Source organism: Trichechus manatus, unplaced genomic scaffold, assembly GCF_000243295.1.
Source record: "Trichechus manatus latirostris isolate Lorelei unplaced genomic scaffold, TriManLat1.0 scaffold00004, whole genome shotgun sequence".
Classification (NCBI taxonomy): domain Eukaryota; kingdom Metazoa; phylum Chordata; class Mammalia; order Sirenia; family Trichechidae; genus Trichechus; species Trichechus manatus.
The window spans coordinates 31,503,541-31,515,811 of NW_004443940.1; the positions used below are offsets into that span (position 1 = coordinate 31,503,541).

General features: G+C 44.8%; 1 protein-coding gene across 1 annotated transcript in view; it reads left to right on the forward strand.

The window, feature by feature from the left end:
* The window catches only part of LONRF2 (LON peptidase N-terminal domain and ring finger 2), a 46,524-nt gene extending 42,460 nt beyond the window's left edge, over positions 1–4,064 (forward strand). The window contains exon 12 of the mRNA XM_004369407.2: positions 187–4,064. Coding sequence (XP_004369464.1) covers positions 187–372 — 186 coding nt within the window. The 3' untranslated portion in view covers positions 373–4,064. The remainder of the gene's footprint in view (positions 1–186) is intronic.
* The last annotated feature ends 8,207 nt before the right edge of the window (positions 4,065–12,271 follow it).

Sequence of the window (12,271 nt, forward strand, 5' to 3'; positions counted from 1 at the left end):
GCTTCCATGACCTTTCCTTGTACAAATTGTGCTAGTTTCTCCTGTATTGTGTACTGTCTCACCCTTCAAAAGGTGGTAGCATTTAATTCTTGCTCACATGTCTCTTGGTTAAACAAAAAGCTAGGTTGGGGAAGAGGCTTGTATTTTAAGCCATAGTTTTGTGTCTTCATTTTCCTTGTTTTGCAGAGTAATCTGAATGGCCCAGCTTGGTCCTGGTGGATCCTGGCATTGCTGCCACTGGAACGAAAGGCTCAGCTGGCTATACTGGGCACCACCTCACTGAAGGAGCGTCTGCTTGCCATTCAGCGCGTCCTACTACTTGTTACACGTAGTTGTGAAGAGCTGGCTAGTACCAGCCAGAGAAATAATTGATTTTCTTTCTCTTTTAGGGCTGCTGGAAGCCCTTGTATTTTTGAGCACAGGTTAGTAGCTATCCCGTCTTACTTTGTACAAATGTTTTATAATAGGGTTACAAAACGGAACATTTACTAAACGTTAACTCCAACTCAAAAGTTAAAAGACTGTGCCTGGTGGAATCTGACCCTCTACAAGTTTAGCCTGAACTGCGAAGCCCTTGGTTGGAAAACAGCTTAAGAATATCTCAGTGCGCCTGGCGTGCAGGTCACTTGAAAGCACTGGAACATCACAGACGGTTTACACGTGGTTTGGGTTTTGCAAGAACGAGTTTCTTTCACAGTGAAGTATCTTGTTATTCCAGATGGGAGTAGCATGTTATGGCTAGACAGTAAAAGGAAAACCATGTTTTTTACCTGGAAGCAGATTTCTCAGAGCACAGGCTAACAAAAAATGTTCTTTGTACGTCACTGTGAAATTGTTTGCAAAACTGAGAAGTCAGACCATTGTCCAGTGAGGGCGCTGTACTTTAGTTTTTACCTAGGAAGTAATGGCTACTGAATAGAACTGTGCTTAGTATCCCAGAGAAGTCCCAGAGGTAAATTGCACGTTGTCATCAAATAAATGTCGGTGTACAGAAAGATGATGTACCTTGGATGTAGGAAGATCACAGCATAGTATACTTGATTTGAGGGTAAATGGTTACACGCTGTAAAGTGTGAACAGAAGTGAGTTAACACTGTATCGCATTGAGGGTGTCAAACATAAGATCAGACCAGTCCATAGAACACCTCAAAAGTATTGTTTCATTGATTCAGTGGGTACTAAGCATTTAGCCATGTATTAGGGTTCCTAATGGGTACCAAGCATTTAGGAAATGTTGGTTTTTTCTGCCAATATTTGCATTAGAAAATAGACCCCATCAGTAAGTTGGAGTTCATTGTTCTTCTACTGACATATGCAGATGTTAAGAAGCCGCTGTAGAATGGAACTCTGTCTGTCCCAAGAAAACATACCAAAAGAATATACGAGAAAGGGGCTAGTATGAGCTGTAAATTATATTCAGCAAGTTTTTTCTCCAACATCAACCTAAAAATTTTATCTTTTTTTAAACAGAAGTTTCTGTATTATCATACCTGGCGTTATGTATTAAAGATAAGCCTAACCTCTGGCGTCTGATGCATAGTGATAATATTGATTAGAATAGCTGTTTCAGCTCGAGGTACTGAACCATTGTGACTGGCCTAACCAGATGGTTCCTGTGGTCTGTGAGGTGGATGTTCTTAACCAGAAGGAAGATAAAGACTAGAATATAACGCAAATGACAGCTGGAGATTTTGCTTTATTCAAAGTGTATGGCTTTTGAGTTTTAAAAGAATTTATTTCACAATACCAAATGCTGGTGGTTTATCATTCCATCAAGAGTTACATTAGCTGTTCTCATTATTATTTTTTTAAATTGTAGGTGTTTTCTCGAGCAAAAGCTCAGTTTTACCGTGGGAGTTAGAAAATGCTGTACTTTTATTAACTTAGCTATAAAGAGAAAATTTGAAAACGTTTTCTGATGAGAATTTTCAAGTGCCTCACTTACTTGGAATCTCTCATCTTCAACGTGGTTTGAAGGGAGTTTAGCCCAGTGATTTCTAAAAGATTGCACGAATTTATATATTAAAAGCAGTGTTTAACTTTTTTAGACCTGCTAATCTTGACCCGATCATTTAAAAGAAAACAGAACTGCCTCTAATGTGCCAGAAGGCCTTTGTTAGAAGTGGTTTATGGAAGCTGATATGGTAGGCATCCACCATTCTCCATTCTCCTTCAGGAAATCTTTCTCTCCCTTACATCTATGTTCACATAGTGACAACAGCTGTTTCCGTTTGGGGTGGCTAGTGAACCCCAGTGTATCCTAACTCCCCCAGGAGCCTTCCCGAAGTGAAGTTTCTAGACTCGGAGGAAGCGGTTCCCTGTGTAATGGCTTTTCTCCTAACGGTTGGAAGCATTTGTTTCTCTTCCTCCCTCTTTACGTGTTGAACTCCCTCAGTACTTGGAACCAGAAACATTTCTCTTCCTGTTTTATCTACCTCTGAGTCTTCTCATTCTGAGTGTTCTGATGTAAAAGCCTGTACAACAGTAACGATAAGACCGCAGCAGTGCAAGTCTTCTTTGTTTTTTATACCAGAGGAAACGAACTGAGATCACTCCATGCTCTGTTCACACCTCTGCAGAGTTCAGGGAGGGGAGTAGACGGGTGCCCTCTGTGCGCCTGGATTCGCTGTTTATCAGGAAGCCCAACCAGGGTCATGCTGTGCCACAGTCATGCTAGAAAGAAGCTTCCTTTTACCAACTTAAACCCAAACCCCAGTTTGCTGCAAATCTAGCTGAAGTAGAGCAGTCTTCTGCCCGGCTCTTCTGTATCAGGGAAGTCATTTCTAAGGATTTCTCAGAGAATAATGTAATCTCCCATTCAGTCAGGACATTGTAGTTTAATTTTACTGGAAGTGTCCTGACAAGAATCTAGAAAAGGTTGGAATAGGTTTTTCTCTGCAGAGGTGCAGACCTGGGCCTGTAAATCGCTCCTGTGTTCAGAAGCTCAGCTGTGGAACCACCTGCCTTCATTCGGGAGCTGAGAGAGCCCTGGGAAGCCCCTTTGGCTCAATGATGACCCCCCGGGTAGAAAGATCGGACCTGAAGAATAACAGAGTAATAGAGTTCCTGTGAGTCAAGGGGCTGGTTTAGCAAATGAGGCCCTTTAAGAAGGGAAAGGAGTTTGCAACAGGAATCTCTCTAGCCTTTTGCTATTTAGGGATCATTTGAAAACGTTGCTTTGGGATCTTTGTTGTTTAAAACAGTATGGTAACGTTAATTGTTTAGCTAAGTTTTACACTGTTAACAGTTTGATCGGTGACTGGCTTACTCTGGAAAAGTGTGAATAGGTTTGAAATCTGTATACACTCTCTCCATATATTGCTTTCAAGCATAGTGGAAATGGTGCTTTTTGTTGTACAATGATTTTACCAATTAAGAATTTGATGTTTTTGTCCCCCCCCTACATAATTAGAAGAACAGGTTTGAACAAATAAGTTGATGATAGATATATTTGGAGATAGGCAGTATGTTAATCACATTCATACGATATAAATTATCCATCTGGCCTTTTATTTTCTAAATTCCACTCAGGGCTCAAGAGGTAATAACCATATTTGGCATTTGTTTAGGTGAGGCCATACTGCACTGTTGCAAATTTTATTTCTTGTACTATTGTACTGTTCATTTTAATTCGAATTGTTATATAACGTGATTTTGGAATAAATAAAACTTACACAGTGTTGTAAATGTGTGTTTTTAAAAAAATAATCGCACCTCAGTAACAGGGTTAAAATGCCTAGAGATTACATCAGATTGGTGGGTAGGATATGGAACTGTTCCAACTTCAGTAGAAAAATCACAGAAGAGACCATCAGTGGCTTCCTTTTTAAGGTAAGTTCTATCCAGGGTAAATACAGATTTTTATAGGAACTGAAGCTTGTACAGTTCTTTTTGGAGGGGCAAGGGTGCTGCTTAAGGAATACAGAATTAGGTCTGGAAGTGCATATTTACTTAGAATTTTAAAAGAGGGAAATTAAAAAATGCAAAAGCCGAATCCACCATCCTCCACAAAAGGCAGAATGCTCTTTTAACTGCCTGCCACCTTTTCTGCCCTCCTCCGTTGTGGCTGCAGACTCTGATCACCTGTTCTTACAACAATCTTGTAATCATTTCTAAAGACAAAGCTAAGTTCTTCGATCGTGTTGAAAAATTTTTTATAGTTTGAAGTTTCAACTAATGCCATTTAAGCGTTTTTGTAAAATTTGGGAGCACCTTAAGGTTCTTTTATATATAAGCTGTAGGAGTCGGACGTTTTTCCAGATTTCCCATAGTGACTAATCTTAAACCCTTTAGCACTGTCCACATAAACTGTCTTCAGTGATGTCTTGCCACCCAATGTAGCCACATGTGGCTGCTGAGCTCTTAAAATGGGTTAGTGCAGCTGAGGAACTGACTTTTTAAACGTGTTTGAAATGCTGTGCTCTAAAAAAATTTTGAAGTTGGTGCCTTTTGAATAAAAATTCAGTGAATCATCTTTGGCAAATAGTGTAATTTTTGTTTGCTTTTTGGATAAAATTTTTCACTGAATTTTAGGTAAATTTATAACACACACTTTGCCAACTTGTCGAATTGGGTCAACACTTCAGGCACATAGTGACTTGAGTTTACCTGTGAAAGAAACTGTCAGTTCCGTGAAGCAAGGCCCGAGCAGCAGCGTTTCACCTTTTGCTGATGTCTGTAAACATGCAGACTCACCCGCCTTCAGAGGAGAGGGGTTCTACTGGAAGTCAAGATGTTTAATCCTTCCTCATTCACAAGAGAAGCCAGAACTGACCATGTTTTTTGAGTACCCTAAAATTCATGATCCTTTTTTTTTTTTTTTCCCTTTCCCCTGCTATTTTGAAGGAGATGGAGCCATTCACTTGCATGGGGGGATGCGTGGTAGAGGGAAGTCTTTAGTAATCGCAAATTTTACCAAAATATGTGGCCAAGGGAACATTTTGCTAGGCCCCACTCCTTAGAGGCCTGTGCAAGGGAGCAAGCAGCCTGAAGCAGTTAAAAACTACACTGGAGTAGATTTCGACTTCTGGCAAACCGTGTGTGCAGAGTAGAAATGCTCTAGGATTTTTCAAGGCTGACCTTCAGGAAGCAGATGGCCAAACCTGTTTTCTGAGGTGCCTCTGGCTGGGTTTGAACTGCCAACCTTCCCTACTTCAAGCGTTTAACGGTTTGCACCACCTAGAGACCCTGAGCCTGAAGCGCAAGCTTCCTCACCTCACAGTAAGTTGTACTTGTTTGGTAGGGGTTGTCTAGTCTCATCACTGTTAGAATTAGCTGTGGTTATGTCATTTATTCACGTGTTAATCCTCTTTAAGCCTACTAGTTCCACATTAATGAAGAATTAAATATTTGTAGTTGGCAGTGGAACCCATTTGTTAGTGGATCAAAATGTAAGGTATGGGAGTGATTTTGCTGCTGTTTCGTTTGAGAGATTCCAAGATGACACGAAAGTAAACATGAAGCCGGGGGAGTGAAGGGTGGAGTGTCTGCTATTAGCCTGATCTGCAGAATTCTCCCCTTTTAGCCTCTTGAGAAGCCTGGTTTTACAAACCACAGTTTGGGGTGAGACATAGGTGGGTTGAAAGTGGACGATCAGGAATTATGGAATAACAGATCCTGTAGCCAATTGAAAGATTATAAGGGAATATTACAGGCAACTTTATGCTTATTCAATAATTTAGAATGGACCAATTCCTAGAAAACAAACTCAACCAAGATTAGACAATCTGAGTACTATAATTAAATGAATTCTTAAAAACTGCCAAATATCTCGGATCCAATGAATCGTTCATTGGAGAATTTTACTAAATGTTTAAAGACTTAATATTACACAATCTGTTCTAGAAAATATATATCACTGAGGCAGTATTACCCTGATACTAAAATCAAAGACAAAAATCCTCAGTAAAATATTAGATCAAATCAGCAGTGTATAAAAAACCACACACCATGAGCAACTGAGATTTATCGCCAAGTGTTTCAAGACTTCAGCGTTTGAAAATCCGTTCATGTAGTTCACCATATCAACAGGCTAATGAAAAATAATCACACAGAAAAGGCCTTTGACAAAATCTAACATTCGTGTTAAAAAGCCATAAACTAGATAATTACAAAAATCTACAGTTGACGTCATACTGTGCGGTGGGAGAGTGGATGCTTTTCTTCAAATGCCATAAATGAGGCGAGGATATTCGCTGTCACCACTCTTACTCAACACGGTACTGGAAGGTCTGGACAGCAGTAAGGCATGAAAAATGTGAGAACATTGTTTCCTCCTTGACCATCAACCTGAACTAGATGCCCCCTAAAGTGATGAGAATATTCCTCTGGGGAGTACATTATTCCCCCTCTTCAGCCAAGGATTGTCTCTTATGTAATCCTGTGTTGAAGTAAAAATTACCAACACCTGTTAGTACGTAGATTTGTACATTGGGGTGATTGGGATCTATTCTGAGTTCTCTGTTCTCAGTCACTGCTTCACCTCCGGGATTTGTCCTCCAGCTAAGCTGGGACACTTGCCGGAGGCTCAGCCTGAATGTCTATTGTGGTGTCATGACTTAGAACTGTTTGGCTTCAGCTCCGAGATTCCAGTTAAGGAAGGTCATCGCCACGGCTGCCTCCCCAGCACCCTGCTGCTGCAGGAATCCCCACCGACACCCCGCCACAGCAAGCTTCTGTCACTCCCACTTTGCAGCTCAACCTTAGTTTCATCTATAAAATGCCATCATGAGAGTTGAATGAGGTTAGCAGCTGGACGTGGTCTGCAAATCTCAAAATAACAGATGCCTGTATGAATACTTAATCATGCAGCTACTTTTCAACTTCTCATTATGAAAATTTTCACATGTGTAACATCTAGAAGCCCTGGTGGGACAATGGTTAAGCATTTGGCTGCTAACCAAAAGGTTGGCGGTTTGAATCCACCAGCCGCTCTGCGGGAGAAGAGACTTTGCGATCTGCTTCTATAAAGATTTACAGCCTAGGAAACCCTTTGGGGGCAGTTCTACTCTGTCATACGGGGTCCCTATGAGTTGGAATTGCTTTGACGGCACGCAACAACAACAGAATCATAGAATGAGCCTGTATGTACCCGTCACCCACATTCCAGCTGTTCTTCTAGACTGCATGATTTCTAATTCCCTGTGCCTCTCACAGTCAGGGATTCCAGACAGCCACACACAATCTGTTAGAAAGCCCGGGGAAAATCTATAAGGTGGGAAGACTCTCTGCCCCTGTGTGAGCAACATGCCAGCTACGCAGCTGGACAGAGGGGTGAGGTCGCCCTCAGCCTGCGGGAGGTGGGCTTGTCCAGAACTCACCCAATGGCCTGCACCCTCCTGGGTGCCCCGGCCAGGTGGGCCAGGTGTGCAGAGTTGCAGATGAGAGCACAGGCCTCTGAAGTGAAAAGTGACCTGGGGAATCGTGTCCTGTCACCTCAGAACAGCTGTTTGGGGCCGGCTGTCCAAAAAGCCCAGCTTCACAGGCACAGAAACTGCACCGGAAATTCGGAGACTTTGCTGGATTTGGGGATTTTTTTAAATAATCTTGCCCACCCACCCCTGCCTTGAACTGGGATACCTAACCTTGAAGACAAATAATACTAATATTTTTACATTTGTGGGCACTTCACAGCTTACAAGATGAGAGGGCTTCGTGGTTTTGAGCATTCGGCTGTGGGCAGCCCCTGCCTCCTTTGGCTACAAAAGCCTTTCCGGACCCCAGCATCCTCCTTCCCTCAGCTCCTGCTCCAGGTTCTTCTGCCACCCATCTCCTTAGCCTCCAGGGTCCAGGCAGATCCGCATGCACTCAGAACAAAGCCATGTGCAGGGAGGGTCTACCTCTTGGACCTAGAGAGCTAAATCTTTCTGAGCCTCGGTGAGCCAGGCTGGAATCACTTGTCTGCACTGTGAGTACGGGCCGTATGGATGGAATCACTCATCTGGCAGGAATAGTTCTGGAACACTTAGCTCCCAGCTAATGTCTCACACACAGGCTTAGTGCTAAGTGGAAAATCAGTCCACCGTGGACCAAAATCATTCGGGGGCCCCTTGTCTGCAGACCACTCAGGACTCCAAGGCTGACTCCCTCAGCTCAGACACAAGGACACAAAGCCAGAGCTCAAAAGGGGCCAGTGTATGATGCTGAAGGGGCTGGCGTGAAGGCCTCTCCCTCTCTCTCTCTTTCTTTCCCCCCAAATCTAGACCAGCACTGCAGGATCAGAAGCATTAGCCATTTGTCTCTTCTCTGTGGAAGGAGTCTATGTTTGCATGTTCCTGAGATTAAAAAAATGGCAAAATGGAATCCAAGCCCCTAACATAACAAGAAATGTCCATGATCTACTGAACAGAAACCAGGGGCGGCCTCCTGAGAAGGACAGCCAGTGGCACATTTGGGTCAAGAGCAGGCCATCCACTTAAGTCTTCAAGGCCGACCGAATGGACGTGCAGGAGGCTGAAGAAGCCTGAGCAGGAAGGAAGCCTTTTGCAAGGGTGTGGCTTCTGGGGCTGAGGGAAGCTGGCTGTCTGGGCCCATCCTTACCTGTAATCCTTGCTTGCATGCTGCCTGGGGCCTTCCCAGCAGAGAAATCATTCTGGTTCCCTTGGCCACTGGAAAGGAAATCCCGTTCCTTAACAAAACCCTAAACCTCCAATGGGACATCCCTACAGAGAGACCCTCCTGCTGGGAGGGTGACCGACCTCAGTACCAAGCTCCATCCCAACCCTGTCTTCTCTTGGTTGTCTCTGTCTTCATTGACCAGAACCACTCCATGAGTTTCCTCTTTATCACTCTGGCCAAGTAGACCCAACCCTTCCTTGGTTAACTGAGCTGAGGCTGTTGGTATGTGTTTGAGAAACCCTGGTGTAGAGTACTCGAAAGAGTCATGCCACATGAGGGCAACAGATTTAACCCCTGGCATCTTGCCCCAAAAGCTGCCCACTCCCAGCCCTGTGGCCCCCATGGTGTCCTCTCCTGGGCCTCGCTTTATGTTCAGTGGCTGTTAGCCGACTGGGGTCTGAGACAAGTGAGTTTGGAGAGGCCTAACCAAGGGCATGGAAGCAAGAGAAAATCGGGGGCCACTACTGGAACAATCTGCCTCACTCACCCACCTGTGTGTGCTCAGAATGACTACGGAGTCAACATGTTTAAAAAAGAAAGGCTTATGGTTCTGGGACAGGTTCCTGTTTATGTTCTTGAGACTTGAGAGATCTTTTCCCTTCTTTCTGTGGGAAGTCAAGTGTACGAGTCAGGATAGGTTACGTGATGCTACACTAACAAGCAACCCCAACAATCTCAGCGTCTTCAGATGGCAGAGGTTTACTTTTGACTCACATGATGATGACCCCATCTGTGGCTGGCGTGTGTGGTACACGCCTAGATCCCTTTCAGTGTAGGACCAGTGGCCCCAGCTGCTGAGAATGGTGTTGGCCGAAGGCTTTCAGCTGTCAGCCCCTTCAGGGTTTGCTGGGTCTTCAGAGCCACCTGACTCAAAGCCACATCCCTTTCTGGTGAAGCTCATGTTCAGTGGCTGATCCAGTGATAGTACTGAGGCTGGGCCTTCTCAGCCCCACTGGGGACAACTCTGAAGGACCCTTTAGCTCCCGAGCTCTTTGTGAGCTCACCTGAGCTGTTGTTGGGGCTGCAGTACAGCTGGACTCCTCCCTCTGCACGTTCCTGCCTCCTTCCAGGTATGAACCTCACAGGTGTTATCGCAAGGGTACACCTTGATAAATATCCCGCCCACTACACTCTGTCTCAGATTCTGCTTCCATCTGAGCCAGGCTGCAACAGTTCATACCAGGAACAGGCTGAGAAATCAGGCCATAAAATATGGTTCTGTAGCTAGTCACCAGACCTAAAACACCCCTCCTGGCCACTAGGTGTAAAACTAAGGATAAATTACAACGAAACCCATCCAGGGACACTCAGAACCTGAAGGGGGAAAAGTACTCTATCCCAAAGGAGCCGTAAGACCTAGCCAGCATGTACCAGCAGAAGTCAGGAGACTAAGGTTAGGAGGGGATTCCGAAGGTGCTTCGTCAAGGGGACTGGAATACAAGATTGGATAAGGGAGAGCATTCTAGGGCCTAGCTCAGGACTTAACACGCTGGTGAGGACCCCAGCAGATGAGAGCATGCCCGAGTGAAAGGCCCCAGCAACACCAGGAAATCCAAGCCAGAGCTGATGCTAGGAAAGGCCATTACAGAAGTCAGCTCACTGACAGCTGAGACTGGGGTGATGGGATTCTGGAACAACAGAGGCCTTATGGCAACATGTAACTGCCAGAAGCTGGGTGGACCCAGTGATTGTAATGAGGAGCAGTGTTAGAAGGATGGGGCGGGGGATGCTGCTCAGCTAGAGATAGATGCAGTGATGGATATTAAAACAGGGTATCCCTGGGGGCAAAATGGACAGCCAACAAGGGTGCTACTCGGTCTGTACCATAACAGGAATCAATGATCAATGGTTAGGGGGCTAAGGGATGTGGCCCCAGTAAGAAGTCACAGTTCCTTGCCTACTTTCCGTATCTGAGCCCGGTGCAGACCCAGGACCCATTGACTGAAGGCAAGATCAGCTTTCCAGAAGGAAGGGCCCTATAACATCATGGCGGGTGTACATGGGAATAAGTTCCCCGGTGTTCTCCAAAGGCACCTCCAGCTATGCACTGAGGTAACAGTGCGCTGGAAGAAGAGGAATACCTAACATTTCAAGGAATCGTGGACACTGGTTCCAAGTCAACTTTGCTGCCCAGGGACATAAAACATCATCAGGGCATCCCTGTTAGAGTGGAGTATATATAGGACAAGGGAGCCCTCAGTGGCACAAACAGTTAAGCACTCGACTACTAGCCAAAAGGTTGGCAGTTCAGACCCACCCAGAGGTGCCTCGGAAGATAGGCCTGGCTATCTGCTTCCAGAAGTTCACAGCCTTGAAAACCCTACGGAGCCATTCTACTCTATACACATAGAACCATCATGAATGGGAATCAATGACAACTAATAACAACAATATGAGGGCCGAGTAATAAATGCAGTCCTGGTCAGGATCCTGCTCTTCGCAGGTCCACTGGTTTACGGACCACCCAGTATTCACTTCCTCGGTACCAGAATACATAATCAGAATAGACATACTTTAGGGTCCTTGGCCTGAGAGGTAAGAGCTATTACAGTGGGGAGGGTCAAGTGGAAACCTCTGAAATTGAATGTCTCCCTCCGCCATGAGAGTGAATTAAAACCGTATCATATCCCAGGAGGGATGGCAGAAATTAATAGGATTTAATATCTAAAGGATGCCACGGTAGTGGCCCCATCATTTCTCTATGTAATTTACTAGTCTGGCCCTTGCAAAATCCTGGTGGATCCTGGAAAATGAGAGCGGACAGCTATAAACCCAGTTGAGTATTAGCCCTGATTACAGTCTGCCATACCAGATGTTGTGTCTTTATTTGGACACGTTCACTTGTACTGAAGGCAAATGCTGTCCAGCCACTGGTCTCACAAATGCATTTCCTATCAGAAAGGAGGAACAGAAACAGTTTGCATTTACACGCAACAAAAAATGCACACATTTCGCTAATGTTGACGCTCGCGCCCTCCGTCATAAATAGTCTAAAGAGATCAGGTCCCTGTGGAAGCTTCCCAGAAGATCACATTAATCCACTCCATTACTGGTACCATGCTCATCAAACTGGGTGAGCAGTGTGGCCAGCAGACTGCGGGGATAGGTAAACACACCCCAGAGGGTGGGAGAGAAACCCTACAAAGATTCCGGTGCTTGCCACATCAGTGACATTTTTAGGGGTCAGGTGATGAGGGGCATGCAGGACATCCCACCCAAAGAAAGGGACAGATGATTGCATGTTGCATCTTCCACCACGAAGAAAGAAGCACACTATGTTGTAAGCCACTTTTAGGATTCAGAGACCGCTTTAAAGTGTTAGAAAGCCAAGATGTCGCCTTGAAGACTAAGGTGCGCCTGACCCAAGCTGTGGTGTTTTCAGTCGCCTCATATGCATGCGAAAGCTGGACAATGAATAAGGAAAACCGAAGAACTGATGCCTTTGAATGATGGTGTTGGTGAAGAATATTGAATATACCCCAGACTGCCAAAAGAACAAACAAATCTCTCTTGTATGAAGTACATCCAGGGCGCTCCTGGGAAGTGAGGATGTCGAGACTACATCTCACATACTTTGGACATGTTATCAGGAAGGATTAGTTCCCTGGAGAAGGACATCATGTTTGGTAAAGTAGAGGGTCAGCGAAAAAGAGGA